The sequence below is a fragment of the Phaseolus vulgaris genome, chromosome 8 (assembly GCF_000499845.2).
Source record: "Phaseolus vulgaris cultivar G19833 chromosome 8, P. vulgaris v2.0, whole genome shotgun sequence".
NCBI classification, from domain to species: Eukaryota; Viridiplantae; Streptophyta; class Magnoliopsida; order Fabales; family Fabaceae; genus Phaseolus; species Phaseolus vulgaris.
In genome coordinates, this window is record NC_023752.2 from 24,142,977 (window position 1) to 24,170,369 (window position 27,393).

Here is a 27,393-nt window from a genome sequence, read left to right on the forward strand (position 1 = left end):
CCTGATGTGTCCAGCGCTGAGTAGCTTCTGCGTCTCTTCCTTCACGATGAGGCATCGCTCTTCGTTGAACTTCCTCCTTCTTTGTCTCACAGGGCGAACCTTGGCGTTCATGGTAAGATGGTGGCACAAAAAGTTTGGGTCGATACCTGGCATGTCCGCCGCGGTCCACGAGAAAGCATCCAGGTGGCGCGAGATTACTGCGGCTACCTCTTCTTGTTCTCCTTGGCTCAACAAGCGTCCTAATTTGAATACCTTACCCCCTATCTGCCTTTCTACTATGTTTTCTTCTGGTCAGGGTCGCTCATTCTGCACGTTCTCTGCAAGAGACTCATTCATTGAGTCCTCTTCCATAGGCGTTGCCCCAACGGATGCATCGGGCATCGCCTCCTCTGGCTCTTCTTCTATGGGCGAGGCCTCTCCGTATACTCCTTCCATCGGCGAGGCATCGCCGTATCTTCCTTCTGTATGTGCATCTTCTATAGGGGTCGCCCCTACAGGTGTGGCTTCGACTGGCGTGGACTTCGCGGGTGTCGCCTCTTCCAATGGCTCTAACTCCATTTGTTAATCTGAAACGAGTGGTCGCTCAATCACCATGACCACGCCTCTCTTTGTCTTTAGGCTATTTTCATAGCACTTACGGGCCTCTTCTTGATCTGACTTGATCACGATCACCTTGCCACTAAGATCTGGTAGCTTCATCTTCATGTGGCGCGTGGAGGACACTGCCCTTAACCTGTTCAAGGTAGGCCTGCCTAATAAGATGTTGTAGGCTGAGTTGGCGTTGACCACCATGTACCGGATGCTCTCGGTGCGCGACGCCGCTCCATCAGTGAACGTCGTCCTCAACTCCAAGTAGTCACGTACCTCTACTGGGTTATCTGCAACCCATACAAGCATCCAGTATAGGGTCTCAGAAGGTCGGGGGACAACTGTAGCTTATTAAAGGTCGACCAAAACATGACGTATGCAGAACTGCCTTGGTCGACGAGGACCCTATGAACCTTTCTTCCCGCTGTGACTATTGAAATGACCACTTGGTCATTATCGTGTGGGACGACATCCCGTAGGTCAGCCCTTGTGAAAACGAGGTCTGACTCCCATGGGTCGTCTGGAAATTCCTCAGCAACTGAACTTACTGACCTCACATATTTCTTACGTTGAGAGGCAGTGGTTCCTCCTCTGGAAAAGCTGCCAGAAATGGTATTCACTTCTCCGTGAGTTGGCATTTCATGCGCCTGACCTTCCTCTAGTGCCGCCGTGGCTGTGGCCGCGGCGGACCCAACGAGATAATCTTTCAAGAAACCATTCTTCACAAGCTCATCCAACTGATAGCCCAGGGCTAAGCAGCTGTTAATATGGTGTCCGAATGCTTCGTGAAATTCGCACCATGATTCCTTATGAGGTCCCAGCACCTTGTCAGACTTCACCGGTGGCCTCAACCTGTCAGCTATGTTGGGCACAACGATGAGGTCTTTAAGTTCCACCACAAAATTGTGCCTTAGAGGTCTATTTCCCTCTCTCCTTCCTTCTGCTCGACCCCTAGGCAGGGTCCTCCTTGTCTCGTAGGTGCGCTTCCTGTCTTGGTTCTTTCTCTCTGTGGTGGCTTCGTGGACCCTAACGGGTTGTGTGCGCATCTGCGCTCTTGGGCGTGTAGGTGCAGCTGTCGTGCATTTCTCGTATGCTTCGCCCTCAGAGGCAATGTGTTCTACTGCCCGACACCTTACTTCAGCAAAAGTTTTGGGGCGGCTGCGTGATGAGAATCAACTAAAGGTGGCTTTTTATAATGAAGAACAAGATCATTCGCCTTCACATTTAAAGTTTTTCTTGTTAATCTTTGCAAAAGATAAAGCCCAAGCCCAAGAAGGCCAAAGCCCACAAAAGCCCAAAGACCATCCCATGAAGGGCAAGGCCAAGTTTTAAATAAATATTGTTTAGAAAGGTGCTTAGAGGGAAACATTAGAAACCTCTATTGTTAAAGCATCTTTTAGTCTTTAGTTAGGAGTCTTAGGGGGGGTGTGTTAGTAGATAGGTGTAGGAGTAAATAAGGAGGTGCCAAAGTGAGAGAAGGGATCACACCTTCCTCATGTCTTGGTTTAGGCGCCACTTGCATTTGAATTTAGGGGGGAAATTTGAATTGTTTTAGCTTGCATTTTCAGCACCTTAGGCTATAAATAGAGGTGCTCTCTTTGTAAAATTCAGATTGGAATTAATCTAAGAAAACTCTACTCAAATTTTGAGTGACCTTTGGAGAGCTTTTGGAGCCTTCTTCTCTAGTCTTATCTTGATGGATCATTGGAGTCCTCAAGTGGCGGCATCACTCTCATCTAGGAGCATTCCACACTTCTAGTGGCGAGATCATCCAACATTCTTCCATCTTCATGAGCACTCTCTTCTCCTTCCTTTCTTCTTTTTCAATTGTTCATGTTGCCTTGTGTTCTTGAGTTGTTTAGGTTCGGTTTTTCCATTTTCCAGCACCTATGTTCTGTTTTTGTTTTTAATTTCTATTTTGTTCGGTTCATATGTTTACTTGCTTAATTCTGTTCGGTCAATCCAGCTTTCATTCTCTTTGTTGATTCAATTTGACAATATTTGGTTCATCCAAATGAGTTTGGGATTTGGTACTAGTTTTTTGGTGAGTTCTTGTCTTAGAACAATGATCCAACTCTAAGAAAAGTACCTCTTTAATGTCCAGCTCAAGGTGATTCCTAAGAAGGTCAAGAACCTTTCTCTATGTTGCTATTGGAATCACATCATGCGGTATCATGAGTCTTAGGTTCTTCTTGTTTAATTGTTGAGTTGTGTGCACTTTAATTTCAAGAGCTCTTTAATTTTCTTGCAATTTAAGTTTCTGTTTTAGGTGTTAATTGAGTTTTCTTGCTGTTTTTCTTTTACACCAAGTGCTTGTGAAAAGGTTTATGGCACTCATTCTTCATATGAGTATGGTTGCTCTTTTGGAATGGCATTCTCCTTCCTAGAGTTTACCTTAAGCTTCCTTTCACTTGTGGTTTATTTTTGTCATGTCTTTTAATTTTGTAATCATGTCAAGTTTTGTCTTAGTCATGTTATTCCATAATTGTCATTACTTCTAGTAGTACTTTTCTTGTTTTGATTGTTTCTTGCTTTAGTGTCTATAATTTTCTGAATTGATATTGATCCTTTGTGCATTTTCTTTTTAGAATTGAGTTCATACTTGTATTCTAGACCTATACAAGTTCCAATACATCATTTTCTATTATGTCTTTGCTAGTTCATAATCCTGTTTTTTATTCCTATTAGGATTCCTCTGTTTCTGAAAAAAGTGCTTACTGTTTTTCCTTATTGCAATTGATTTAATCACTGGAAAATTCTTAAATTCTGGATTTGTGATATTCGAAGTGTTAGAAAAGAATAGAAAAAAGAATCATTCAAAAATACGAAGTACACAAAAAATGATAAATAAAATAAAAAAAGTGTACAATTCTGCCGAAAAAAATACGGTAATCTGGCAGCGATTTTAAAAAATTTATTTCTCTCAATTGGCTTACTGTTTTTAATTGATCCCAGTGCCATTATTGAGTTAACATCTTGAAGTTTCTGTGGTTTAAATTTCATAATCCAGTTCGCTCTACATCATTCCAGTTAAATCAGTGAATATCAAGCACAGTTTGCATTTTAAAAAAAAAATTCCAGTAGCTAATTTTTTTGTTTTCTTCATCTACTCTAGAACTTTTCCTTAAGTATTCTTTTGTGTGCCTACTTTTCTCATTGAGTTCTTTATTTTCTTGATTGTCTTTCATTCTACTCTTTGAGTTTGTCTTACATATAGTATTCCTTTTGCAATTACCTTTCCTTGCTTATACCTTTTCTTGTTTGTCTTTATTGTTTCATTGGTTTTGTGGTGGTTGCTCTTGAGATTGGTGTGCTTGCTTTGACATATTTCATTTGAGGATTCCAAGGCCTCAAGATCAGATTGGTGCAAGAACATTATTTCTTTGAGAGTGATCTCTTTTTTCAGCCTCATTTCACTTCGGCAGTTTCATTGCCAAGCTCACTGTTTTTTTTGCTAATTTTTTAACTTGTTTGCTGTTTTGTGTGTTTGCTGTTTTTAATTACAAATGGCTGGATTTTCAAGTGATGCATCCTACAAGCAGAATTCTCCTTCCAAAGCTTCAATTCTTGGTGAATTACATGAAGCTCAAAGAACAATTAGATGGTTGGAGGAGAAAATGCAAAAGATGGAGGTCCAACAAGCTAGACCATCTCCTTCTATCCATGATGGACATCATTCTCATAGACCATCTTCAAGGGCTTCTTCAAATGATGTTGGCCGTGAAGATGAGCATAGGAGAAGGAGACCTCCACCCCAAGTCCATGGACAAAGACATCATCATCAAGGAGAAAGAAATCACTACGGCAATGGCTTCTATCATGATGCAAAGTCCAAGCTTCCTTCGGTCAAGCTACCTTGTTTTAATGGTTCTAGTGATCCAAATGTATATTTAGATTGGGAGGCTAAGTGTGAACAAATATTTGAGATCCATGAGATCCAAGATGAGCATAAGCTTAAGCTAGCCACCCTAGAGTTTAGTGATTATGCCATGAAATGGTGGCATGGAATTGTAAAGGACATTATCTATCACAAGGGTCCTCCCGTGAACTCTTGGAACTCTTTAAAGGATCATATGCGCGCTAGGTTTGTGCCCCCACATTTTAGGAAAGACCTCATGTTGAGACTCCAACGGTTTCAACAAGGCACGCTAAATGTGGATGAATATTATAAGGAGCTTGAGACGCTTGTGCTTAAAATTGAATTAGAAGAAAGTGAAGAAGCCATGGTTGCTAGGTTTGTGAGTGGTCTTAGGAAGGATATTCAAGACATTGTTGAGTTACAAGAGTATTCATCATTGGGCTCTTTAGTTCATCTTGCAATGAAGGTGGAAGCCCAACTTGCTAAGAAAAACTCTTTCAAAAATGCTTCCAATGATGGATACTACTCCAAGTCTTGGAGAAACAAAAATTCTTTTTCTAAACATCCTTCCAAAGATTCTTCTTTCAAACCCAAGGATCCTACGCCATCTACTTCTAGGCCTAAATCCCCAATTAAATCGTCTAGTCAAAAGTGTTTTAAATGTTTGGGATATGGTCACATTGCTGCTAATTGCCCTTCTAAACGAAGTATGTACATGCATGAAGGCATTGTAGTTAGTGAGCATGATTCCAATTCACCTAGGCATTCTTCACCTTCTAGACCATCAAGTGAAAATGAGAGTGAAAGTCCTTGTGAAGGTGACTTATTGATGGTAAGACGTATGTTGGGCACAATTCCAAAATCTTTGAATGATACTCAAAGAGAAAATATTTTTCACACCCGATGTCTTATCAACAACAAGTTATGTTCCTTGATTATTGATGGGGGAAGTTGCACTAATGTGGCTAGTACAAGAGTTGTGGAGAAGTTAGCCTTACCCACTATCTCTCATACCAAGCCCTACAAATTACAATGGCTTAGTGAAGTAGGTGAAATCATGGTGAATAAACAAGTCCTCATTAACTTTGCAATAGGAAAGTATAAAGATGAGGTTTTATGTGATGTTGTGCCCATGGAAGCATCTCATCTTCTTTTAGGAAGGCCTTGGCAATATGATAGACATGTTTTACATGATGGCCTATCCAATACAATGTCTTTTTCCTTCCTAGGGCGCAAGGTTATATTAAAACCCCTCTCTCCCAAAGAGGTTCATGAGGACCAAATAAAAATGAAAACTAAAAGAGAAAATGAGAAAGAAAAAGAAGTGTGCGCCGCTTCAACCTCCGTCCTTCACCGCGATCCACCTCGAGAACCTGCAAAAGAACAGAACGGCGCCGCTGCGGCCAATCGCACTCCAACGCCCAAGTCAGTGACCGAACCACCAAATACTAAGAGTAACACTCAAGAACTCTCAAGGAACCGTGAACCAGTTCTCTCTCTCAGTATACTCTAGAACTCGCAAGCGTAAAGAAGACAATCTGAACGTGCGTACCTCAGAAGTTCGTTGGGAAACCCTTATATACCTGGACACTTTCTCTCTCCTGGCAGTTACACATCTGGACACGTGGCTCGCATCCAGCCGTACACGTGCCATCATCTGGAGCCTCCTTGACTTGGGCGCTGCTTCTGACTCTCCTTTGGCTAAGTTACTTATGCATGATACTACTCAGTGCATAGTTGCCTTGGACCGCGATCTCTACTGAATTGGCGAGTAGGGTGCCTTCGTACATACCTTCCCTGTGGTCTCGCCGGCCGCCTTCATGATCTGCACCATCTGTTTCACCGTGTATGCTCAAACAAGCTATCCCCCGACCTCATCCTCTAGTCAGCTGGGAAATGCCTATCCGCCTTCATCTTCGGCGATGTCCTTGTTTCGGCGATCTCTGATCACTTGGTCGCCTGGGTTTACATCTGGCGACTTCATCTTTAACCCGGTGACCGCCGGTTCTGGTGTGCTGGAGATCGGAGCACGCCAACTTAATAACTGGCGACTACACGAGCCCCTCGACTTCCTTCCCTTCTGCCAGCCAGGCGTCCCATCAACACGCCTATACAATAGCTTGATGCCACGTCATCACTTCCGACCACCAGGGCGGTACACAAGCCCCCCAGTCTTAAGCGAAGACTTGTCCAGCGAAAAGACTAAAGGAGTCACGTCAACACCGATCTACGTGGCGCTGGCGCAGAATTCCAAGCGGTTGTACTTTCTGCTTTCCTGACGCTCCACCAAACACTCCTCCCATCGCTCGACACGTGGCTTCATCAACGGTTACCTTCAATTGTCGTTTGCGCTTCCCAAACCCATTCGAAAAAACCCTTAAACCCATTTCACTCTACTGTTCCATCACTTCTTCGTTTTCTCAGACACTTCAACTTTCTTCTGCAAAAGCTCTCGACGTTCTTCAACCTCCTGAATCACCAACTTCCTTCATCACTCTTCCGATCATAAAAAGGTACTTCCTTTACTCCTTATGCTGGTTTTTCCTGCATTTTAACCGATTCGCATCATCCTTTAACTGTCTGGTGCATACGCTGTGGGCTGTTTTTCCTGTTTCTCCTTTCTCGTAACTTAGGGCTTCGTCTTCGTTACAAAGAACCTTCGTTCGTTCGTTTTTCACCCCTCTTTCACGATCGAGTCAGCCTCTACGAACCCTGATCACCTTTTCTTTTCTTCTTCCTTTGCAGATGGCTCGCTCAAAGATCACCCCAAATCCTCCTCCCTCGTCACGAAACCCCTCATCTCAAGCACACAACCAACCGCGAGCACCTGGTGCTTCTTCTTCCCAGGCTGAGAGGCTTGCACCCTCCCGCTCTAACCTGGCTCAGGCTACTCCACCTGTCGCCGGAGGAGCCTCCGTTCCTACCCCAGATTCAAAAAATTATACCCCTGGGCCACCTCGACCTTGTTGAAGGAAACCTCCTCTGTAAACTCTGCTGGGGCAGTTCTTCGACTGAAGAAGGGGGACGAGCCTCACCTGTCGTTCCACAAGGAGCATGACGACAAGATGGTGGTGCTACCTTGCTCCCCCGACATGCCAGTGTGCGCCGACGACAAAGGGAACACCGGCGGGTTGTTCTGCTTCATATACACCACCCTGTTCAAGAAGGTGAAACTTAGGTTTCCCTTCACTCGCTTTGAAAGAGAGCTACTTACCGAGCTCGACATCGCCGCCGCCCAGCTCCATCCCAACAGCTGGGCGTTCGTGCGGGCCTTCCAGATCATGTGCGACCACTTGGGGCTGCCAGCGTCAGTGGACGTCTTTCTCTTCCTCTTCGAAGCCAAACACCCAGGAGATCGCCTGTGGATGAGTCTTAACGGGATTTGATGGAGGAGGGCCCAAGCTCACCACACTATGAAAGCCAAGCTTCCAAGGCTAAGACCGTCTAGCTTATGAAGAGGAGCGTCTAGACTCAAAGAGGAGCGTCTAGCCTAAGATATGGAGCGTCTAGACCATGATAAGGAGTGGCTACATAAGGAGCATAAATGCAAGCACAACCTCACAAGAAAGACAAGAGCCAAGACATAGGCATCCAAAGCCAAACCAAGAGCGTCTAGGCCAATGGAGGAAGCGTCTAGGCCATGGGAGGAGCGTCCAAGCCAATGGAGGAAGCGTCTAGGCCAATGGAGGAAGCGTCTAGACCAATGTGAATCCAAGAAAGATTTGTGTAAGATACATGGACGGCCCATTAAGGGTAGCATGGTATTAATTGTGGTGTAAATAGCACACATGGTTTCATAAGGACTTAACCTAGATTTGTTAAGATTTGGTGCGTTTTTCTAGAAGGAATCTTTAGGCTAGGGTCGGCCATGTGCCTTTAGTCTTTGGATGTAATTTGCATTTCATTTTGGTAGCATTAGGGTTGCATTAAGGTCCTCCTTAGCCTATAAAAGGAGGAGCCTACACCTTGTATTTACAAGTTTAATTGAGTATTGTTATGCTGCCATTTTTGTGCACTAGCTTTACTTCTCCTAGAAATCTAGGCTATAAACTTCAATCCTTTCACCTTTCTCCCTTGAGCTGGCCGAACCACTCAAACATCACACTCCTCATGCACCTTCAAAGCCAACACAACTCCTAGGAGGGCTTTGTTTCACTCACCCATTGCTTCCGCATCACTTTTACTACTTTGATTCAAGAAGAACACATGAAATGCCCAAAGGCCCAACTTCCTCCGAGGCCCAGCCCGCCAACCAGCACAAAAAACTTATCCTCAGGAAACCAAAGAGGAAAGCCCCTCAAGTGGTTCATGAGGAAGAAGAAGAAGACGACGAGGCGACTGAAGATGGCCTCGTCACCAAGAGGAAGAGGGTGGCGCCCTCTTCACCATCTGCTCCACCTCCTCTTCCAACATCAACACCACCATCCACACCTGCTCCACCCCCAACATTGCTTCCTCCACCAGCTCCCGCCTCGCCAGTCCAAACGATTCCTCTGGCGTCTGCACCTCCTGCGGTTGAGGCCGCCGAGCCTAACTTCATGGAGGACCCCCCGAGCGCCTCCACGCCTTATGTATCAGCTGGAGGGGGTCCTCCTTCAAATGCCTCAACCGCAAACGCCGCACCAGTCAGGGATGAGGGTGCTCACAACTCTCCAATCTTCATCACTGAATCCCCGACGTCGCCACCACGCCAAGAAGCACTCACTGAGCAACCAACTCAAGAAGGTGGCGGCGAAAACCAACAACAAGCCCCCCCTGTGCCTCCACAAGCAAACCTCTCTCTTGAGGTCAAAAGGGTGTGGGAGCCCTTCTCAGCAAAACTGAAGATGATGGCGGAGGATTTCCCCTCCATTATATCTAAAGCTGTGGAGAGCTCCACCAGGAAGCTCCAGGATGACCTCTTCACACTCCGAGCTGAGAATAACACCATAAGGATTGAGGCGGAGAGGTTATCCTGCAATCTGACACTCGCCGAGATCGAACACTCCCGAGTAGAAGATGCCATGAGCACCGAGCTCCGGGTGGCGCGCAAGGAGGCCACCGATCTACGCCATAAGGTGCAGCTCTTGGCTCAAGAGAAGATTGAGCTGGAGAGCAAGCTAGTACCTTATCGCGTCAAAGTGGCTGACCTGGAGGCCTTGATCAAAGCTGACGCCGCCAAGGTGAAGAACCTCGAGAAAAGGTCAGCCGATCGGGAGGTCTTTTTGGGGAAGGTGGAGAAAGAGAGAGACGACACCGTGTGATGGCATTTTCATGTGTTCTTCTTGAATCAAAGTAGAAAATAAGGTGCGGAAGCAATGGGTGAGATGATCAAGACCCTCCTAGGAGTTGTGTTGGCCTTGTAGGTGCATGATGAGTATGGTGTTTGAGTGGTTCGGCCAGCTCAAGGGAGAAGGTGAAGGGATTGAAGTTTAGAGCCTAGATTTCTAGGAGAAGTAAAGCTTGTGCACAAAAATGGCAGCATAACCTTACTCAATTAAACTTGAAAATACAAGGTGTAGGCTCCTCCTTTTATAGGCTAAGGAGGACCATAATGCAACCCTAATGCTAGCCAAATGAAATGTAAATGTGAAGCACATGGGTGCACAAATGAGCACATGGGGAGGGGTGTGTCTAGTTTTTATGCTCACCCCCTCCATGGGCTTTCTAGACCGGCCTTGGTAAATTTAGAGGTTTTTTTAGAAACTCTAAGTTTACCTAGGTTGGTGTTTTAGGTGCCAAAATTAATTCTAAGAAAATTACAAATAAAGTTCCTATGCTAATTTTGACAAGAAATTAAAGTCTACTCTACACTAGAGTTTATGGCATTTGAACATGTAAAAGAACGTCTTCTTGGATCCTCTTGGCCATAACTCTATGGTTGGCCCAAATCTACCCTTTGGTGGGCTTGCATGTGGGCTTGTGCTTGGGCCTCTTCCATCACCGTGGCCAAGCTCGCCGAAGCCAACGAAGAAAACGGGAAGATCGCCGCTGAACTGGGCCAGGTGCAGGCAGAATCCAAGAAGGTTGCTGAAGACCTTCTTCAAACTCGGGGAACCATTGAAGAACTTAAGAAACAAGCTGAAGAGCTGAAGCAGCAGAACGAGGGGTTAAAGAAACAGATCGAAGAACTTGATCTGAGCTCTGCCCAGATTCTTGCAGCTGGATTCGAGGCCGCCCAGGAACAGTTCGCCTGCCTGTACACCGATCTAGATCTTACCATGGTGTCTCTCAATAACGAGGTGGTGGACGGGAAGGTTGTTCCTGCTGAAGACTGATTGATTCCCTCCATCCACTACTTTTATGCTTTCTCCTTACATATGATTGTAATGAACTTTCCCTTTTTCTGTATATGTATCTTGAACTGATCGCACTCTATTATAAAGTCTCTGTATTCTTCTTGTAACTTCTTCGTCTGCTTTATCTCTTCTTGTATAATTTTCTTCAAGAAATTAACTTAGCAATTTCGTAAGCGCGATTATATACTTAACTGCTTCGAACCACTGACTTTCGAATAACAATCACTTTTAACAACTTGTAATCTCAAGGCAATGAACCTTAGCGTAAAATCGCTCTTCAAATAACAAACTTCAACTCAACTAACGGCTTAAGACACCGCTCATCTGATCTGCCTTATCAAAACGGGTCTTGACTTTCTCGCTCTTGCTTGAACTTTTCCTGGTCGCCAAAGACTCTTGGCGATATCAGCTTCTTCCTGCCTTCACAACTTGGCCATTGTTCCCTTATCTGGGGGGTAGAGGCGCCTTTCGGATCCTTCTCTACCTTCCTGAACTTCAGAACAAAAGACCGGGTGACTAAGCGTTCTCTTCGAACCTACCTTAGCCACCCTCCAAACTTCTTCCACCCTTTACACCATACCTGAACTCGTTCGAGACGAGAAGGATTTTATCTTGCCTGAACTCGCTCATCGGCAAGAAGGTCTTTAACTCGCCTGAACTCGCTCATAGGCGAGAAGGTCTTTAACTCGCCTGAACTCGCTCATAGGCGAGAAGGTCTTTAACTGGTGCCTCTACATTGCCCCAGGGGTTACATCTCCTCTCCCCCAGAAACACTGAGGACTTTTCACTCTTCCTCGCCTGCACTCGCTCGACGGCGAGGAGGTCTTTTATCTCGCCTCAGGACGCGCGAGGGCGTTGAGGTCTTTTAACTGGTGCCTCCGATCGCCGAAAGACAATGAGGACTTTAACTTTAACTGGTGCCTCCAATCGCCGAAAGACGATGAGGACTTTAACTTTTTAGAAAGCATGCAATATATCTTTAACTTGCCTTAAATCACATATAAGTGACAAGGTCTTTCTTCAAAACTTTCAAAAAACAACAAGCATGCAATCTGAAACAACTTTAAGCTTCGAAAACTCTTTTTTATTGGGTGGCCTCATTAAAAACCCTCCTTAGGGAAAAAAGAGTGCCCCCTTCAAACTGTTTTAACAGAAACATTGTAACATAACTTCGTGTTTGTCTCTACTTACAAAGTTCTTAACTGTAATACATCTTGAGGTGCGTGGCATTCCAAGTGCGAGGAATCGCCCCTCCTTCCAATGTCTCTAAGCGGTAGGCGCCGTTCCTGAGCGCCTCGGTTATTCTGAACGGTCCCGTCCACTTAGGCGACAGCTTATTCTCCATCTCGTACTGGTGGGCTTTCCTCATCACCAGGTCGCCTTCTCTGAACTGTCTCGGCATCACCTTCGAGTTATATCTTCGCTCAATCCTTCTCTTCACCGCCTCAGCTTTTAATCTCGCCTCTTCCCTGACCTCATCCAGTAGATCCAGGTTCAACCTTCTCTCCTCATTCGAGTCTTCCTCCACGAAGTTTTGGAATCTCGGCGAGATCTCTTGGATTTCCACTGGAATCATTGCGTCACACCCATAGACCAAGCTGAACGGGGTCTCGTGGGTTCCTGACTGCTCGGTGGTGTGGTACGCCCAAACTATACGGGGTACCTCCTCAGCCCAACTTCCTTTGGCTTTCTCTAGCCTTCTCTTCAACCCCCTCAGCAGCACCCGATTGGCTGACTCTACTTGGCCATTTGTCTGAGGGTGCTCGACGGATGCAAACACTTGTTGAATTCCCACCCCTTCGCACAGCTTCTTCAACAGGTGACTTGCAAACTGAGTCCCATTGTCCGACACCAGGCGCTTGGGCACACCAAATCGGCACACAATGCTCTTCCACACGAAACCCTCGATCTTGTGTGCGGTGATCTGGGCCACTGGTTCTGCTTCGATCCACTTGGTAAAATACTCAATCGCCACCACCAAGTACTTCATCTGCCTGATCGCCAGCGGGAATGGTCCCAGGATGTCGATTCCCCATGTATGAAACGGCCAAGGGCTGTAAATCGACTTCAACTCCTCGGGAGGCGCCTTGTGCCAATCGGCATGCTGCTGGCATTGTTTGCAGCACTGCGCATACTTCTTGCAATCTTCTCTCATTGTTGGCCAGTAGTAACCTGCACGGAGAGTCCTTGCGGCCAGAGCTCGACCCCCGACGTGGCTTCCGCATATCCCTTCATGGAGCTCTGCCATAATTCTTGCACATTTCTCGCCATGCACACACTCCAGGAGTGGGTGAGTGAACCCAAACCTGTACAACTCGCCATCAATCATTGTGAACTTGCTAGAATTCTTCTTTATCTTCCTAGCCTCTGTCGGATCCAGCGGGAGAAGGCCATCTGCCAGGCACCGCTTATACTGTGTCACCCAGGTGTCTAGCTCGTGGGTCGTGCAGACCTGCGTCATGCTCACCTTCTCTTCCCGACATGCTCTTATTCTTGGCGACCTCAAGGTCTCTTGAGTCAGGGATCTGTGACTCCTCGCCGCTTTCTCCGTCGACTTGCTTATCTGAAGAACCAGGTGATCTGCTACAAATGCTCTCGGCGTCTTCAGAGTTTCTTGAATCACCGTCCTCTGCCTACCCCCTTGCCTGAACTGGCGAGCTTAGCTAGCAAGTCAGCTCGGGCATTCTGCTCTCTGGGCACATGCACATATTCCAGGTAAGCCGCCATTTGTGGATCTTTAGCTTGGAACTCGCCTGTTACTTGCCCCGTGACTAGCAGCGAGTCACTCTTCGCCATCAGCACCCTAGCTCCCATCTCTTTGGCCAGCAAGATACCGGCGACCAGCGCCTCGTATTCTGCTTGATTGTTGCTGGCCTTGAAGGCAAACCTCAAAGATTGTTCGATCAGCACGCCGTTGGGTCCCTCAAAGATGACTCCAGCGCCGCCACCCTGCTGGTTCGACGATCCATCCACTGAAAGCACCCAACGAAAGTCGTCCCCTTCAACTCGTGTCGCCTCAGACGAGAGCTCGACCACGAAATCTGCGAAGATCTGTCCCTTAATCGGACCTCGGGGCTCATACTTAATGTCAAACTCCGACAGCTCCACCGCCCACTTCACCATCCTTCCCGCAACGTCGGGCTTCTTCAAGACCTTCTGGAGGGGGAGGTCGGTCATCACCAGTATCGTGAAGCTATGGAAATAGTGGCGCAACCTCCTCGCCGAAAATACCACAGCCAGCGCAGGCTTCTCCAGGGCCTGATATCTCGTTTCAGGGCCCTGCAGCACCTTACTAACAAAATAAATAGGCTTCTGAGCCTGATCTTGGTCCTGGGCGAGCACCACACTCACCGCCCTCTCAGTTACAGCAAAATACAACCTGAGAGGGGTTCCCACCAGCGGTTTGCACAAAACTGGCGGGCTCGCCAGATATTCCTTAAGCTTGACGAAGGCTTCCTCACACTCCTCCGTCCAGGCAAATTTGTTATTGCGCCTTAAACACTGGAAATAGGGATGGCCCTTCTCTCCGCTAGCTGACACGAAGCGAGACAGGGCGGCCATCCAACCTGTAAGCTGTTGTACTTCCTTCACAGTGGCCGGGCTCCTCATCGCCAAGATGGCGGCACACTTGTCCGGGTTGGCTTCTATTCCTCTTTCAGTTAGGAGGAATCCCAAGAACTTCCCAGCCTCCACGCCAAAGATGCACTTCTCAGGATTCAGCTTCAACCTAAACTTGGCGATCGTCGTGAACAACTCCTCCAAGTCCGCAACGTGCTTGCTTTTCTCTGGCGAGGTCACGACCATGTCATCCACATACGCTTGCACATTCCTTCCCAGCATTGGTGCAAGTACTCGATCCATCAACCTCTGGTACGTGGCCCCCGCATTCTTCAGCCCAAACGGCATCACCTTGTAGCAGTAGCACGATCTCTCGGTCATGAAGGCAGTCTTCTCTTCATCCATGGGATGCATCTTGATCTGGTTATACCCCGAGAAGGCGTCCAGGAAACTCAACAACTTACACCCTGCAGCACTATCCACCAGGGCATCTATGCTTGGTAAAGGATATGAGTCCTTTGGACAAGCCTTATTCAGATCAGTGAAATCGACGCACATGCGCCATTTCCCATTACTCTTCTTCACCAGCACGACATTTGCCAGCCATTCAGGGTACTGGACTTCCCTGATGTGGCCTGCAGCGAGGAGCTTCTGGGTTTCGTCCCTGATCGCCTGCCTCCTCTCCTCATTGAACTTCCTTCTCCTCTGTCGTACTGGTCTCACCTGGTTGTCCATCGCCAAATGATGGCACAAGAAATCGGGATCGATCCCGGGCATGTCCGAAGCGGACCATGCAAACGCATCCAGATGCCGCTCTATCACCTTGGCGATCTGGTCCTAGAGCTCAACCTCCAGAGATCTTCCCAGCTTGAAGATCTTTCCTCCGATCTCTTTTTCGAGCCACTGCTCGACAGGTTTTGGCCTGGTCTCTCTGGCGATCACCGCCCTGGCGATTCCCAGCTCCCTCGCTTCCTCAGGGCGATTCCTTGCCTCTTCTTCCTCCAGACCGGCGTTCCCTTCCCCCAGCTTAGCATCCACCATCACCACGTCTCTTCCGGCGGTCTCTTCTGTTACCGTCGATCTGGGCTTCACACCGGGAGGCGGGGTGGTTGTCACGTAACTCACCGACCTCTTGTTTTTCAGGCTATTCTCATAGCACTTCTTCGCTTCTTTCTGGTCGGATTTTATGGTGATCACCACCCCCTCCATAGACGGCAACTTCACCTTCATGTGCCGGGTCGATGGTATAGCGCCTATTCAGTTGAGCGTGGGCCTTCCCAACAGAATGTTGTATGCTGAAGGAGCGTTCACGACAAGGTATTTGATTTTCTCTGTTCTCGAACCCGCCTCATCTGTAAACGTAGTCCTCAACTCAATGTACCCCCTGACCTCCACCTGGTCACCAGCGAAACCATACAAACACCCTCCATAGGGCCTCAGCTGGTCAAGGGGTAATTCCAACTGCGTAAAAGTCGGCCAGAACATCACGTCTGCCGAGCTTCCTTGGTCCACCAGAACCCTGTGGACCTTCCTTCCTGCTGTGATTAGCGAGATGACTTTGGGATCGTTGTCATGAGGCACAACGTCCCGGAGATCTTGCTTGGTGAACGTAATGTCCACATCCGGCGAGTGGTCTTCAAACATATCCACCGTCATCACAGACCTTGCGTACTTCTTCCTCTGTGATGCGGTGCATCCACCACCCGAGAAACCCCCTGCAATGGTGTGGATTTCGCCGTGTGTAGGCATCTCGTGCTGTTGAGCCTCTCCACCTGCTGGTTGGGAGCTCGACGCGCCCCCCGTCCTTTTGTCCAGCAGGTAGTCGTTTAGGAACCCGCTCTTGACCAGATCATCGAGCTGGTATCCTAAAGCCAAACACGAATCCACGGTGTGGCCAAAGCCCTGGTGAAACTCACACCAGGCGTCTGGCTTTGGTCCCAGCACCTAGTCGCCCACTTTCTCGGGCGCTTTCAACCTAGCTGATATATTAGGAATGGCGATCAGGTCCGCCAATCCCATGACAAACTTGTGCTTAGGCGGACGATTGTACTCCCGGCGTGCTGGTTGAGGGCGTCCTTGGCCCCTGCCCTTGTTCTTCCTTGGATCATAAGGATGGCGAGTCCTCTGATCCCTCCTGGCCGCCGCTGTCTCCAGCACCCTCTGTGGCTGGATCCTAGTCTGGGCGCGTGGCCTAGCGGGAGCCACGCTTCCTCTCTTCTCGGCGACTTCACTCTCATCGGCGATGTGGGCCACCGCAAGTCGCCTAACCTCAGCAAACGTGGCAGGGTGAGCCCTGATCAATGCCTCGCAGAATGGTCCCAGCAGCACGCCCTTCTTAAATGCGTAGACCAGCATTTCTTCATCTTTGGCCGGCGATCGGACCATCTGCGCCCCAAAACGATTCAGGTAGTCCCTGAGGGACTCTCCCTGATACTGCCTGATATCGAACAAATCATAAGACACCCTGGGCGGTGCCTTGTTCACGATGTACTGCTCGACGAAAATTTTTGAGAACTGTTGGAAGTTGGTTATGTGACCTGTAGGCAGGCTCACAAACCATTCCAGCGCCGTTCCCTGGAGTGTGCTTACAAACATCTTGCAGTACACGGCGTCTGATCCTCCTGACAGCATCATCTGCGTATGGAACGTGGTGAGATGAGCCTCAGGATCCTCCACGCCGGTAAAAACAGCCTTAACAGGTACCACACTCGCAGGAATAGGCGTGTCAGTAATCGCCTGAGCAAAAGGCATAGGAAAAACACGAGGCGGCGTTGACGGCGCGACCTCTTTAGCAATAGGACGCCCTCGCTGCTCCTGAAGAGCTTGACGCAGCTCTTCAGTCACTTTGCTAAGCTCATCATTCCTGGCCCGAGAGGCGACCAGGTCCTCATGCATTCTCGCCTGTTCTATGCGCAAGGCTTCCACATTCGCCTGCAATGAACGCATAATCTCCACCATCTGCGCCATGGTCATGGCGCCGGCGCCTTCAGCAGCAACGGGCGCAACTGGACTTGAACGGTTGCTTCTCATTTTTCTCATGAAACTTGGCGAATCACAGAGTGCAACGAACAACACTTCCTTCAGCGACGATCGATTCAGCGATCAATCGGTCAGAACTTCACGAAACTGCGAAAGAAACCTCAAGAACACAGCGAACCTCCACAGAAACCAACGCTTCTTCCACGAAAAACCAAACAAGCCAAAGAACTCAAATCTCACCGAACAAAACTCGCGCAATCAGCAGAAAACTTCACCTCACCGAACAAAACCCCAAACGAACGGTGGAAAACGCGAAATCACCGAACAAAACTTAGATGATCAGTGAACAGTGGTTGCACCAGCACACAACCACGCAGAAAACTACAAAAACCTCCAAGAACTCACGCTGTGGATGGGAACAAGTTTTACACAGCCCCACAGTGGGCGCCTGATGATCCTGCCTGTTGACCAGAACGCTGGAGCTTTGCCTCGTCAAACTTGGATCGACGTGTGCGCCGCTTCAACCTCCGTCCTTCACCGCGATCCACCTCGAGAACCTGCAAAAGAACAGAACGGCGCCGCTGCGGCCGATCGCACTCCAACGCCCAAGTCAGTGACCGAACCACCAAATACTAAGAGTAACACTCAAGAACTCTCAAGGAACCGTGAACCAGTTCTCTCTCTCAGTATACTCTAGAACTCGCAAGCGTAAAGAAGACAATCTGAACGTGCGTACCTCAGAAGTTCGTTGGGAAACCCTTATATACCTGGACACTTTCTCTCTCCTGGCAGTTACACATCTGGACACGTGGCTCGCATCCAGCCGTACACGTGCCATCATCTGGAGCCTCCTTGACTTGGGCGCTGCTTCTGACTCTCCTTTGGCTAAGTTACTTATGCATGATACTACTCAGTGCATAGTTGCCTTGGAGCGCGATCTCTACTGAATTGGCGAGTAGGGTGCCTTCGTACATACCTTCCCTGTGGTCTCGCCGGCCGCCTTCATGATCTGCACCACCTGTTTCACCGTGTATGCTCAAACAAGCTGTCCCCCGACCTCATCCTCTGGTCAGCTGGGAAATGCCTATCCGCCTTCATCTTCGGCGATGTCCTTGTTTCGGCGATCTCTGATCACTTGGTCGCCTGGGTTTACATCTAGCGACTTCATCTTTAACCCGGTGACCGCCGATTCTGGTGTGCTGGAGATCGGAGCACGCCAACTTAATAACTGGCGACTACACGAGCCCCCCGACTTCCTTCCCTTCTGCCAGCCAGGCGTCCCATCAACACGCCTATACAATAGCTTGATGCCACGTCATCACTTCCGACCACCAGGGCGGTACAGGAACTGTGTAATGGGACTGGTGTTTTATATCGAGCCCCACGGTGGGCGCCAAATGTTCCCGCCGGTTGACCAGTGTAGTCTTTATGCGTGGCTTGTCCTCACGAGCTAGGGCACCTTCGTTCTGCTCCGTCCGTGAGTACCTGAAAAGAAGTGAACAAAGGGGCGCCCTCGCGGCCGTTTGCACTCCAACGATCAAGTCAGCTAGCGAGAAACATCGAAGGTGACACACCTCCGTTTCGGAGAACCGTGACTGGATGCTCTGAAGGTGGTCGAAAACACTGAGTAACTAATACCGTGTTGCCCTAATTTTCTGTGCGTATAGTGGGTGCGCAGCGAAACAACTAGGGTTTTTCTATGTGTAAGACTGCGAGAATTAGGTCAAAACTCGAATCCCCTTTCAAATGTCCCAAGGCCCCGTTTTATACACCTCCTGCATTTAAAGCGCGTTGAAGCGCATTGAAAGCGTATAAAAATGTGCCTTGAAACATTTGATACGTAAACTAAATTAACGCGTACCTTAGCAAACTTTCACTGAAACATTGATGAACACGTGCTTATTGCCACGTGTTCTTCTGACTTGATCATTATTCTACGCAGAGGGCCCCACAGTGCCGTAACCCAACTTAGGGTTATTCCATTGTGTGAGTCCTCTTTCTTTGAAGTGCATCTGGCGCAGGGGGTGACTTTCTGGGTACCAACTCATGCGCCCCAGCTTTTAGTCACTCACCTTGGGAGTGTATCTACCTTTCTCTCGTACCATACACATGGTTCTCCCCTAGACGTGGCCTTCTCATAGGTCGTATCTGTCCCAGGGTCTCCCAGCGGTGGCGTGGGTACTTCACGAGTCAGGTTACCCCCTACTGGTACTAGAACTTATGGCCTTGGAGCCACCTTTCTCTTCTATTCATTGCTGTTCTGAGCTATCGGGGCCCAAGACTTCCTCACGGTGTTGCCCCCTCCATGGTCTTTCCCACCCCATGGGTATCGGGGGGTAACACCGTCGATGTCTTAACTTGACTATTTCTTAACTTGGCGACGCCTCAAGCGGTCAATCCGTTGACTTCCTTCCTTGGACCCCTCGAGTGGTCCCACTATATCTTGACTTTGACTTTGGCTTTGGTCAACGTCCGGGGACGGGACGGTACACTGCCAAATTTGTGCCATTCATACTCCCTTGCCTAAATCTCTCTAGATTTAGGGCTTTAATCTTCAACCCTTTCACCAACCAAAGGGAGTTGGCCGAACCTCTCCTATTTCCCTACTCTTCATGCACCTCCAAGGCTACCACACCTCCTAGGAGAGCCTTGATCCACCTACAACTCATTAAGCTTCCGCACACCACCCAAAAACCGTAAAAGAGAATAGCTCAATGCCATCAATTGGTATCTAGAGCTATGGTCTTCAAGAGATAAATGTCTCTTTTCATTTTTCTGTTTGAGTTCTTCTTATCTTCATGTTGTTCATCTTTTGTTCATGTTTTCTTGCTGTTTTTACGTTTTTAATTTGATTTAGATGCTATTCTAAGCATTTCAATCGGTAGAAATTGTTCAATTTGTTCTTGAGCACCTTATTTTCAATTTTGTGTAGGATTCTATGGTGAATTGTGTTTCTGTTTTGATTTTAGGATATTTGAGTCTTGCTTGAATTTCTGTTCGGTTCATATGATGTGTTTGAGTCATTTTATTTTCTGGATCTATAAGTTTTGTCTAGTCATGTAATTCCAAAATTGTCAACAAATCTTAGTAGTACTTTTCTTTATTCATTTGTTTCTTGTTTTGATTTGAGTGTTTAATTTGAATTCTGAATTGATTTGTTCCTTTGGTGCATTTTTCATTTTCGTTTGAGTTCATATTTGTATGCTAGATCCATACAAATTCTATCACATTCATTCCATTGTGTTTTTGTAGTTTATCATTCTGTTTTTAATTCCAAATTTAGGGATTCTCTATTTTAACAAATTCTGTTCTGGCTGTTTTGTATTATAAAAATTAAATATGTTAAAATAAAATTATGAAATTATGGATTTCAGTGGTTTGAATTGTTAGAAAAATAAGAAAAAAAATAATTAGTTGAAAAGGCAAAATAGAAAAAAAAAGATAAATCACACAAAAAAAAGTGTGCATTCTGGCGCTAAAAACTAGCGGTAATTGGACATTGATTTTGAAAAAATTATCACAATTAATTGGTGCATGTTTTTGGTGTGATTCCAGCGCCAAAAGTTTTCTAAGAAACTGAATTGTCTGTGTTTAAATTTTCAGAAGCAAATTCAAAATAGCCAGATCAGCATAAATATTTTAAGTCACGCTTTCTGAACCTTGATTTTCCAGTAGTGTTGTTTTGGTTTTTCAAATCAATTCTAGTGCCTTTCTTTAGGTTCCTTTTGTGTGTCATCCTTTATTGAGTGCCTATTTTTATTTGCTTGTCCAATATCATTCTGAACTTTTTCTAGTTGTGTCATATCATTAAATCCAATTGTTGTGGTGTTGTTTTAAAAATTTTATTGTTTCTTGCTTTCTTTTCTTGACCTCTATATTGTTGGTGGATAAATTTCAATTCGTGCTTGTTGAGTGGAAATTGACTTGAGGAGAGTCTAGCTCTACTTAGTAGGTACTGTTTTGGAGAATTTAATTGCTTAAATCATAAGAGGTTCAAGGCAAGGGGCAGCAGCAAATACAAATACCAAAAACAAACCATACACTTTGAAGGACACAACAAAGAAGAGCAACAACAAGTCAAAGGAGTGCATAGCTTAGCAAGCTGAAATTTAATTTGTGCAATTCAATTTCTTTGCATTTCTTAAGTTGTAATTACATTTCACTTTTGTTAATTAGTGGATTAATCATGAATTAGACGGTGAGTGTGTCTTCAAAGGCTCAAAGTGTCTAAGAAGCCTCACCTAAGAAACGACTAGTTTAAGCTTTGTAGATTAGCTTTTGTTAATTGTGTTAGCTAGATTTCTCTATGTTAATTTTTGCTTAACCTTGCTTCAATTTGCTTACGCTTATCTTTGTTTAAAGCTTTGATAAATTGCTTTAGTTGTTAAATAGCTTTGCATTGTTTTCTTGCATAAAATTTGATTTCTCCATCCTCATTGTGTCTAAGTGATTTACTTAGAAAAAGAATTGTGTGAAGATTTTGAGGGATAGTTTTTGGCTAAGGCAAGACTTGGTACTTAAGTAGTCCTTAGTGACTCACCTCTCTTACTTGGAAAGCTACCTTCATTAACTTTCCTCTTCTTTCTTGAAGTAAAGCACTTCTATACACAAAGTTTTAGTCATGTCTTATCACTCCTCTAAATCTCTTGAAAGTGATGTGAAGTCCTTAAAATCTCTTTTAAAACAACTTTCCAAGGACGTTCAATTAATTTCATATAGACAATTGGAGGATGAGGCCAAAATTAATGAATTGACTAAAGCAAAGGATGAGAATTCTCAAAAAAAAAAAATACATTCTCATGCATCTAGATCTCAAGTTCATGATTCTTTTGGGGAAGAAAGTCTTAGGATAAATTAATATCATCAACCTTCCCCTAGGAGAGCTAGAAAAGAGAGACAAGAAAACCTAAAGGAGGTTAAGGTAGAGTTACCTCATTTCTAAGTAAAAGAAGATGTAGAAACATATCTATATTGGGAGATGAAGGTAGAGCAATTGTTTGCTTGCAGCCATGTGAGTGAAGAAAAGAAAGTACCCTTAGCTACCTTAAGTTTTCAAGGTGATGCTATGTATTGGTGGAATGCCCTAAAAAGAGATAGACATCTCCACAAGGACCCTCCCATTACATATTGGAATGACCTTAGGGGAGCCTTGAGATGTCGCCATATTCCCTCACTTTACAATAGGAAGTTGATGGACAAGCTCCAAAGACTTCATCAAAGAAATATGAGTGTAGATGAATATTGGCAAAAGATGATGTCATATATTAAGAGGGCAAGGATTAATGAAGAAAACCATACCACCATAACTAGGTTTTTAAGTGGTCTCAAACTTGAGATAAGAAACAAAGTTGAACTTTTACCTTATAGAGATTTAAATGACTTGATTCAACTTAGCATTAAAGTTGAAAAACAAATTTTGAGAAACACAATCAAGTCGAAAACAAAGTTCATACTATGTATCTTATGACAAGGATGAGTTCCATAGAGGGGAAGAACATATAAAAGAAACATCTCTAAAACTTTCCCAAAACCTATCCAAGCATATCTCACACACTCAAGCTAGAAAAATTCCATGTTTTACATACCTTGGTAATGATCAATTAGCATCTCATTGTTCCAATGAAAGATCTATGATCTTAAGGAACAAAGATAGCAATAGTAGCCAAGAAAAAGAAACTAGTGAGAGTAAAGAAAATATGAAAATAGAAAATAACCAACAAGTGAAGGTCGAGTTATCTATAGGCACCTACAAAGATAAAGTTTTATGTGATGCAGTGCCTAAAGAAACTTGTCATGTCTTATTGAGACGACCATTGCAAAGTGTTAAATTTTCCATGCCCAATGGTCGTACCAACGAGACTACTTTCACACATAAAAAAGAAATTCTTCATGAAGGAGAACTCATGGGCCAATTTAGAGTTGATAAAACTCTAGAGTTTTTAAAAAGAAAATTCTTTTGGTCACCCATGAGAAACGATGTTCAAAGACATTACCCTAGATGCATTTCTTGTTTTAAAACTAAAACTAAGGCAATGTCTCATGAACTCTATACTCCTTCACCTTTTGCAAATGTTCCATGGGAAGATATAAGCCTAGATTTTATATTAGAGCTTCCTTGGACAACAAAAGGTATTGATTCCATTTTTATGGATAAGCTCTTCTCTAGAGAAGTAATAGGACTTCCTAGTTTATCTCCAAGCATAGTATTGAAAAGAGCTCTAAAATTTGAAAACCATTTTTTGAGGATACTTTTAGAAAAACTTGGAACTAAGTTGTACTCTTCAAATTCTTATCATCCTCAAAAGAATGGTCAAAATGAAATTGAAAACATAGATCTTTTTGCTATGCCTAGAGTAATCATAAAAGGCAAACACAACTCTAGAGATGAGCATGCATACAATAAAGTAGTTCACAAAACTACTTATATTTCTACATTTGAGGTTGTATGTGGGCTTAATCCTCTTTCTCTTTTTGAGTTGTTACCAATTCCTAAAGGATTTGTGCCTAAGGAAAAAGTAACAAAAATTGAAAATTTTAAAATGCATAAGAGGATTAGAGAAAACATACAACGACCAAAAAAGAAATATTGTATAAAGTTGCCAAAAAAAAAAGAAAAACAAAAATGGCAACTTCATAAAATTGATTTTTATATAACTGCTTCAACTAACTCATTTGCTTTATTTGATAATTCCCCTAGATGGATGTTTGATCCGGGAGGGGCAAGCCTAGTTGAATATGCAAGAGGCTGCTATCCGAGATCAAATATGTAGATCTGAGGATAGATCTTCTCAAGAAGGAGGAGATGATGGACACCATCCAGCCACATCCATCCCCCTAGCCATGAAGAAGAAGAAGCAATGGATTTGAGGACAAATCCTTTTTCAAGAGGGAGGGGATGATGGAAGAGGCCCCAGCACCAACCCTTGGAAGAGGCCACCAAGATGCTACATTGAGGCAACCACTAGAGTCATAGTCAAAGAGGGGTCAAAAGGACATTTTTTACATGCCATAAAACTCTAGTGTGGATTAGTTTTTTTACTTTCTTGTCAAAATTAGCATAGGAACTTTATTTGTAATTTTCTTAGAATTAATTTTGGCACCTAAAACACCAACCTAGGTAAACTTGGAGTTTCTAAAAACCTCTAAAATTACCTAGGCCGGTCTAGGAAGCCCATGGAGGGGGTGAGAATACAAACTAGACACACCCCTCCCCATGTGCTGATTTGGGCTCCACTTTTGGGAGGGAATTCATTTGAATTTCCCTCCACTTTCTTTTGAATTTCCAGCCCTCTAAACACTATAAATTGAGGTGCTTGGCTCATGTATTTGGAAGATTATTGAGTATTGAAATGCTGCCAAATTTGTGCCATTCATAATCCCTTGCCTAAATCTCTCTAGATTTAGGGCTTTAATCTTCAACCCCTTCACCAACCAAAGGGAGTTGGTCGAACCTCTCCTATTTCCCTACTCTTCATGCACCTCCAAGGCTACCACACCTCCTAGGAGAGCCTTGATCCACCTACAACTCATTAAGCTTCCGCACACCACCCAAAAACCGTAAAAGAGAAGAGCTCAATGCCATCACCAATGGGACTCCTCCTCAGACCCAGCTTCCTTCCTGCAAAAAAATGTTGCTTTCTACCAAAGTTAAAGGGAGACTGGAGAGCTTGAAGGAGGATCCCTTAATGGAGCACATGTCAAGGCAATTAGGGGAAGGCTTAGTTGCGAACTGTCTCCTCCTCTCCAAAATGCGAAAAACGAAGGAACTGGCTAACAAAGAAGTCCTCCACACTGTTGAGCTCAAACGACAAGTCACTGGACTTACCCTGGAGGTGGAGGAGCTTCGAATATCTCACCAAGAGACCAAGGCCCTCTTGTTTGGGAAGTCCCAAGAAGCCTTGGGACTATATGCCAGGAACAACGACCTTCGCACCAAAGTGGAGAGGCTGAAGGGAGAGTTGGCCGATAGGGACGAGAAGATGGCTAGGTAAAAGGAGGAGCTAGTCCGAAAGGATGAACTTCTCCAAAATACCAAGGACAAGCTAATGAGAGATGTCGCTGACGCCTATGCAACGGGCTTCGAAGATGCCATGGCCCAAGTCACCTATGTACACCCTGAGGTGGATCTCTCCCAGATGGGGTTAGGTAAAGTTGTCGTGGATGGACAGCTAGTAGATGCGGAATAGCGGTGGTGAACTTCCCCGCTATTGCCTTTATTTTGTAATTTAACAAACAATTGATAATTATATATATATATATGTGTGTGTGTGTGTGTGAATGTTTTCCTTTTCTCACTCCAACTAGCTTGCTAATAGTGTATGTCTTGAAACGATTTTGACAACTAATCGAACGCCAACAATCGTCCATACCTAAGTAGCACGGTCCTCCTGACTAACCAATGGTAAAGTTATGTTTTTAGAGTACCTGAGCTCAGAGCTTCGCTGCTCAACAGGTATTCCCTTACCAATTGTTTTGCTTTATATGTGCGTATTCCCTAAAGGGAGGCTTCTCTGTGTGAGTGGCGACCTGTGCTCTCAGAGTAAGAGGTATTGCCCGAACTACTATGAGCCTTGCTGCTCCTTAAAATGGAGGTTTCGCTCCTTCTTTTGGGATCTTGCCAAGGGGTGACTTCACTGAGTTTTGTTAGTGTCTTACCAAAGGGGGAGGTTCATTATGAACCCTGGTTCGATATGAACCCTGATTGTTCCCGCCCTTGGTGTCTTGCCGAAGAGGGGAGGTTCACTAGGAACCTTGATTCATTATGAACCTTGTTTGTTCCCGACCTTGGTGTCTTACTAAAGGGGGAGGTTCACTAGGAACCCTGATTCATTATGAACCCTGTAGTTCCCGCCCTTGGTGTCTTACCAAAGAGAGAGGTTCACTAGGAACCCTGATTCATTATGAACTCTGTTGTTCCCGCCCTTAGTGTTTAACCAAAGGGGGAGGTTCACTAGGAACCCTGATTCATTATGAACCCTGTTTGTTTATCACGACATATTGCACGCATAGTTTTCAAATAACTTTTATTTGGCGACCTCATTAAAAAACCCTGATAAGGGAAAAACGTGTCCCCTTAAACGTTCGTACTGCATACAATGGCGTAATTAACTGAAATAAAACTTAAGATTGACCCCATTCCATGCTCGGGGGATAATTCTGCCTTTCAATGTCTCGAGTCTATACGCTCTGTTCCCAAGCGCCTCTATCACGCGAAATGGGTCAGTCCACTTGGGAGACAACTTGTTCTCCAACTAATAGGGATGAGCAGCTTGGACTTGTGCTTATACTCCACCCTCCTCTTCAAGGCCTTGACCTTGATGCGCGCTTCCTCCCTAACTTCGTCGATCATATCTAAGTTTACTCTCATTTCCTCGTTAAACTCCTCGGCCAAGAAGATCTGGAATCGTGACGAACTCTCCTTCGACGGGAATCATGGCATCCGATCCATACACCAGGCTAAAAGGTGTCTCCCTGGTGGTGGATTGGGGAGTGGTATGGTAAGCCCACACAATTTTAGGAACCTCGTATGCCCAAGTTCCCTTGGCTTTCTCCAGTTTTTCTTTAGGCCCCTGAGCAGGACTCGGTTGGAAGATTCGACTTGCCCATTCATCTGGGGTGTTCTACTGAGGCGAACACCTACTTGATGTCGAGCTTTGTGCATAGTTTTCCTAGCTGCTGACTTGCGAACTGGGTGCCAATGTCAGATACTAACCGCTTTGGAATTCCAAAACGACAAACTATGTTCTTCCACACAAAGTGTTGAACCTTGTGGGTTGTGATCTGTGCGACAGGCTCGACTTCTACCCACTTGGTGAAGTACTCAATGGCTACCACCAGGTACTTCATCTAACAAACTGCTAGAGGAAACGGACCCAGGATGTCGATCCCCCATGTATGAAAAGGCCATGGGCTGTAGATCGACCGCAATTCCTTCGGGGGCGCATGATGCCAATCGACGTGTTGTTGGCACTGCTTGCATCACTGTGCGTACCTCGTGCAGTCCTCCCTCATGGTTGGCCAGTAATATCCTGCTCGAATAGCCTTCGATGAAAGAGCTCGTCCACTGATGTGACTCCTACAGATACCTTCATGGAGCTCAGCCACAGGACAAGATGGGGTGAGTGTAGCCAT

General features: G+C 45.6%; 1 protein-coding gene across 1 annotated transcript; it reads right to left on the reverse strand.

Moving 5' to 3' along the window:
* Positions 1-561: 561 nt before the first annotated feature.
* On the reverse strand, positions 562-27,393 carry LOC137824795 (uncharacterized). The gene is made up of 3 exons (XM_068630474.1): positions 27,254-27,393; positions 977-1,440; positions 562-878 (listed from the first exon to the last, which is right to left on the reverse strand). The coding sequence occupies exons 1-3, from the start codon at positions 27,391-27,393 to the stop codon at positions 562-564; spliced, it is 921 nt and encodes a 306-aa protein (XP_068486575.1).

Excerpts from the sequence above, each read along its gene's own strand:
- LOC137824795 (XM_068630474.1), bottom strand. The coding sequence starts at position 27,393 with ATGGCTACACTCACCCCATCTTGTCCTGTGGCTGAGCTCCATGAAGGT. Across the intron at positions 1,441-27,253 it reads ATGAGGGAGGACTGCACGAG|GTTGAGGCCACCGGTGAAGT; the intron begins GTACGCACAGTG and ends CATAGCTGACAG. Across the intron at positions 879-976 it reads TAGGGTCCTCGTCGACCAAG|ATAACCCAGTAGAGGTACGT; the intron begins GCAGTTCTGCAT and ends TATGGGTTGCAG.